The sequence below is a fragment of the Cebus imitator genome, unplaced genomic scaffold (genome assembly GCF_001604975.1).
Source record: "Cebus imitator isolate Cc_AM_T3 unplaced genomic scaffold, Cebus_imitator-1.0 Scaffold63, whole genome shotgun sequence".
Taxonomy (NCBI): Eukaryota; Metazoa; Chordata; class Mammalia; order Primates; family Cebidae; genus Cebus; species Cebus imitator.
The window spans coordinates 2,302,718-2,307,624 of record NW_016107378.1 but is presented as its reverse complement, the minus strand read 5'-3'; the positions used below and the strand labels follow the sequence as shown (position 1 = coordinate 2,307,624).

General features: G+C 34.9%; 1 protein-coding gene across 14 annotated transcripts in view; it reads left to right on the top strand.

Annotated features, from left to right (window-relative positions):
• CHD9 (chromodomain helicase DNA binding protein 9) overlaps window positions 1–3,681 on the top strand; it is a 272,858-nt gene extending 269,177 nt beyond the window's left edge. For 9 of the 14 annotated variants that reach the window (XM_037739114.1, XM_017530100.2, XM_017530102.2 and 6 more), the window contains one exon: window positions 199–3,624. In XM_037739114.1, the coding sequence (XP_037595042.1) occupies window positions 199–1,077 (879 nt within the window). In that variant the 3' untranslated portion in view covers window positions 1,078–3,624. Of the gene's footprint in view, window positions 1–198 lie in introns of all 14 variants that reach the window. The other 5 variants (XM_017530099.2, XM_037739112.1, XM_037739115.1 and 2 more) reach the window with 3 other exon arrangements.
• Window positions 3,682–4,907: the final 1,226 nt, after the last annotated feature.

Here is a 4,907-nt window from a genome sequence, read left to right as displayed (position 1 = left end):
GGGGTTTCACCATGTTGACCAGGATGGTCTCGATCTCTTGACCTCGTGATCCACCCGCCTCGGCCTCCCAAAGTGCTGGGATTACAGGCTTGAGCCACCGCGCCCGGCCCAATTATCTATTTTTCATAGGTTATATGTATAAACTAATAGCTATTTATTTTCATGTAGGGATTATTAATGAATATATATTTCTTCCAGGGATTTCTTCCAGAAAGCATGTATGAACGTATTCTCACTGGTCCTGTAGTGAGAGAGGAAGTAAGCAGGCGGGGGAGACGGCCTAAAAGTGGAATTGCAAAGGCCACAGCAGCAGCAGCTGCTGCTACATCTGCCACCAGTGTTTCAGCCAATCCTTTGTTAGCCAATGGATTACTTCCAGGTGTGGATCTCACAACTCTTCAGGCCTTACAACAAAACCTACAAAACTTGCAGTCACTGCAAGTAACTGCAGGGTTGATGGGAATGCCTACTGGCCTTTCTTCTGGAGGAGAAGCTAAAAACATGGCTGCTATGTTCCCCATGCTGCTGTCAGGAATGGCTGGATTACCAAATCTGTTGGGCATGGGAGGACTCCTGACAAAGCCTACAGAATCTGGGACAGAAGACAAAAAGGGAAGTGACTCTAAGGAGCCAGAAGGAAAAAAAGAAAGGACAGAGAGCCAAAGTTCAGAGAATGGTGGAGAAAACTGTGTCTCAAGTTCTCCTTCCACGTCCTCTACTGCTGCATTAAATACAGCTGCAGCTGCCAACCCATTAGCTCTTAACCCACTATTACTATCTAATATACTTTATCCAGGGATGCTTCTCACTCCAGGCCTTAATCTTCATATTCCAACTTTGTCCCAGTCCAATACTTTTGATGTACAAAACAAAAACAGTGACTTAGGCTCATCTAAGTCTGTAGAAGTTAAGGAAGAAGATTCCAGAATTAAAGATCAGGAAGACAAAGGGGGAACTGAACCAAGTCCTCTCAATGAAAACAGCACAGATGAGGGTTCAGAGAAAGCTGATGCTTCATCTGGATCTGATAGTACATCATCGTCATCTGAGGATTCAGATTCTAGTAATGAAGACTGATTCCCAGACTCTGCACTTAAAATATGAACTGATTTTGGATTTTTTCTTTAATAATTAATTGTAAATACCCCAGTGTTGAGTGCATCAATAACTTACTGACCGAACATTTCAGTTATTTGTTTAGAAGTGCAAACTGCTTTCAGAGACGTTTTGCATGTAATATTTCTTAAGATTCATAAGTTTCTGAACTCGTATGTACTATCAGATACATAAAGGTGTAAAATTACAAAAAAAGGCATTATAATTTTGTTGGGGGTTAATTTTATGAAAATTATGCTCAATAAGAGTTGTATATTTAATATATTTGCAGTGAACACAGAATACTTTATGCATATTACTGATTTAATTTGAATATAGTTTTACAGCCTCCTTGACACCTATAATTTACAGATCAAAACTCAGCAATAATTTGGGCAGCTAATGAATGTCATGAAAGCTGTAGAATCTACATCACCATCCATTGCTTTAATTACATGAAAATGCTCTAGTGTTGTGATGCACTGCTGATGTTTCCAATTCAGGTACAAGTATGTTTTAAAGAAGAAATAAGTTTCCCAATCAGCCAACTTAACTGGCTACCTGTTACCTCAGCTGAGTTAGTTTAGGAAGTTTACATTCGTTTCTAATTCTATACTTGTTTTCAGGGGTTTTTTAAACACATCCTATATATCATGTTAATCTGGCAAGAAATATGACTTGCTTTTTGCTGAGCTTAACTCAGATATCAGTAAAATCATAAAATAATCATGTGTCATGTGATTTTGGCAACGTATACGTAGTTTTAACTTTTCAAAGTTTGGCCTCCTATTAGAAATAATTATGTCTCAGAAGAGTAATGTCTCTTTCCAGGGTTCAGAAAAGGCAAACTCATGAAATGCCACTGAAAAAAACTTTCAACACAGCATACTTCATGTAAAAGAAATTGTTTGTTTGCTTTCTTTGCGTAAATTTCTATTTGTGTTTTATGTCATGGAAATATTCCAGAATTAACAGATAATAGTGGTAAAGTAATACGCAGATAGCCTAAATTCATTTTACGTTTCTAGGTGTAAGCAGACTAAATGTTGCCCAGAATCAGTGTTGGGTTATCAACAGTTTATATTAAATATACTGAGTTGCCCGTTTTAAAAATGCACTTTGAATAATTTCAAAAAGATGTACAAGTTATACCCGTAAACCACAAAAGTGAAGCCCAAGGCTTCTGTTCAATTTCATAGAATCCTTTACCGTGTAAAATTTGTCTGATATTTGATTTGTGATACAATTTCTGCTGCTAAAGCTGCTATTATTCTGACAAGGTAGAGGTCCAGGTTCACCTTCATATATATTTAAAACAATTAGTATTGAATTGGACTTTAAAATACTGACATTCTAAGAAGAGTTATATGTTAGCATTTTTCTGGTACTCAAATAAGTTAGTGGTAAAGTCTGCAAAGGGATAAGTTTAGAGGGAAAAAGTATTCCAGTTGTCTCCTACAGAAAAAATAACTTTCAGTATGTTTTGATAGAACTGTTGCTTTGTCATGAGTAAGCAATTGTATTAGGTTGTCCAAGACCTTTACCAGTAAATTATGTTTCTGTATGTAAAATAACCCCTTATTAGAGAGACAGTGTTATATGTATTTACAAAATTATATAAGTTCCATTGGGATTGTATTGATTTTGTATTTTCCCAAAATAGTACTTTGAATTGATAGTCCTTTATGCAATGTCTTAGCAATAGTCTCTATAATGCCCATCCAGGAGAAGTGGGTAGTAATTCTTCATCATGAAAATTATATATTACATATTTAGTATCTTCCCTTTGCAGTATTGCACTTTTGTTTAACTAGAATACACCTATGAGATAGCCAAAGTTTTTCAAACACAGTTAACTTAGTTTGCCGGTGGAGTATTTCAACACCATCCATATTTCCCTTCCTCCCTCTAGTTCTACCCACATGATCTTTATTCCTTTCTTTCCCCAACTTAAAAAAAAAAAAAAAAAAAAAAAAAAATCTAGATCTTGTCACTAAAATCTAATTTATATCAAATTTATGAGAGAAAGTATTTTCCTAATTATGGTCAAATAAATTTGGTTAACATCCTAGTGATTCTCTTTCTATGTAATAAGGCAATTACAGTTTTCAAAGCATTAAGTCTAACATAACTTTAAACATTCTCTTAGGTTTCAAGATACTTCTATTTAATATTGACTGGGGAAAAGTTGTCCAGCTATCAGCTAAGAAAACACATGCAAATAAGGTTGTGTAAAGTTAAGGGTTATAAGGAAAAAAAAATCAGTAGAATTACATAATACTAAAGTTGCAGTTGAAAGGATATTCAAGTTATGTGTTGGTAGTTACTAAAAGAATTATAGCTGTTATTGCCTTGTATTTATAGCCCTTGTTTCAGGTTTCATGATTCAAGTCTTAGTCCAATCTTTCTTTTGGACATTTGCAATATTTACCAGTTGTGTTTTGTGTAGTCTGAATTTGCTTTCTGTAGTTGAGCAAACGTCTTAAAAAGTCATTTGTAATTTATTAAATTACTTTCTATGATGTTCTATAGAGCAAATGGAAGTTTAATTATTTTTTATTAAACATATTCTTTGACTACCCATGATGTCAGCCTCCGTACATGAGAATACTTTTTAAAATTGAATTTTATATAGAATTTATCTTATTCCAGTTATGAAAGACACCATATTTGTAAACCTTTGAAAGGAAAATATACCTTGGAAGAATTTTTAAAACAAAACTTGGCTATAATTTTATCCACAGTATCATCTTAAATGCTGTCCATTTTTCATTTTGATTTAATTTTATTGTTAATATTGTTCATTGTTGATATTGGTGGTTGCAAAAAAAGAAAAAAACACTTCTTGGGCATTCAAATTATTAAACCCCAATTTTGCAGCCCAATATCAACCTCATAGTGAACATTAAGTATTATTTTCTTATGTTTTTGGACTTTTGAAAACTTCAGAAATACTTAAAGATATACCTCACCTCTTGAAGAAGTACATTTGGAAATCAGTAATTATTTTTTTCCCTTGGTCTTAAGAGTGTTTCCTAACTCATTGCCATTGTTGGTAGTGTTCTATGTAAACATAAGAAAATAGTTTTTCTTCTAATTACAAAACTAAAACAGTGGAGTCTCATAGTCATTTATCTTGAACACATTCAACTACACTTTCATGTTTAAAAAACTTTTTTCTTTTTTGTACAACAACGTAACAGAAAAACACAAACCAACTGCTTCATCTAGTACTCACCCAGAGGAACAGTTACCTGTTCAGTGCTGGAAGAAGAATTGCCTATGTTGGACGTCTTTGAGAAGAGATAACAATGTATAAAATGATGTATTCTGTATTTTGTGAGCTATATGAAAGAAAAGAGTGAGTCTTTTTTCTTTTTTTAAGTAAGAGACTGTCTTCCTCTGTCTCCCCTAGAGTGCAGTGGTGCGATCGTGGCCCACTGCATTCGAGGCCTGTTGGGCTCATGCAATCCTCCCGCCTCGGCCTCCTGAGTGGCTGGGACTACAGCGTGTGTCACTACAGCCAGCTAATTTTTCTATTTTTCATAGAGTTGGAGTTTTGCCATGTTGCCCAGGCTGATCTCGAAACACCTGGACTCAAGTAATCTACCCATCTCGGCCTCCCAAAGTGCTGGGACTACAGGTGTGAGCCACCACACCCGGCCAGGAATGATTTTTGACTACACATGATATTCAGTTTATATAATAAACTTAGAACTTAATCTCTATTTAAGCTATTTATTTTAAAATTCAGAAAAGCACAAAAATATTTAAATCATCCATACACTAAACCTACCCAGAGATAAACACTG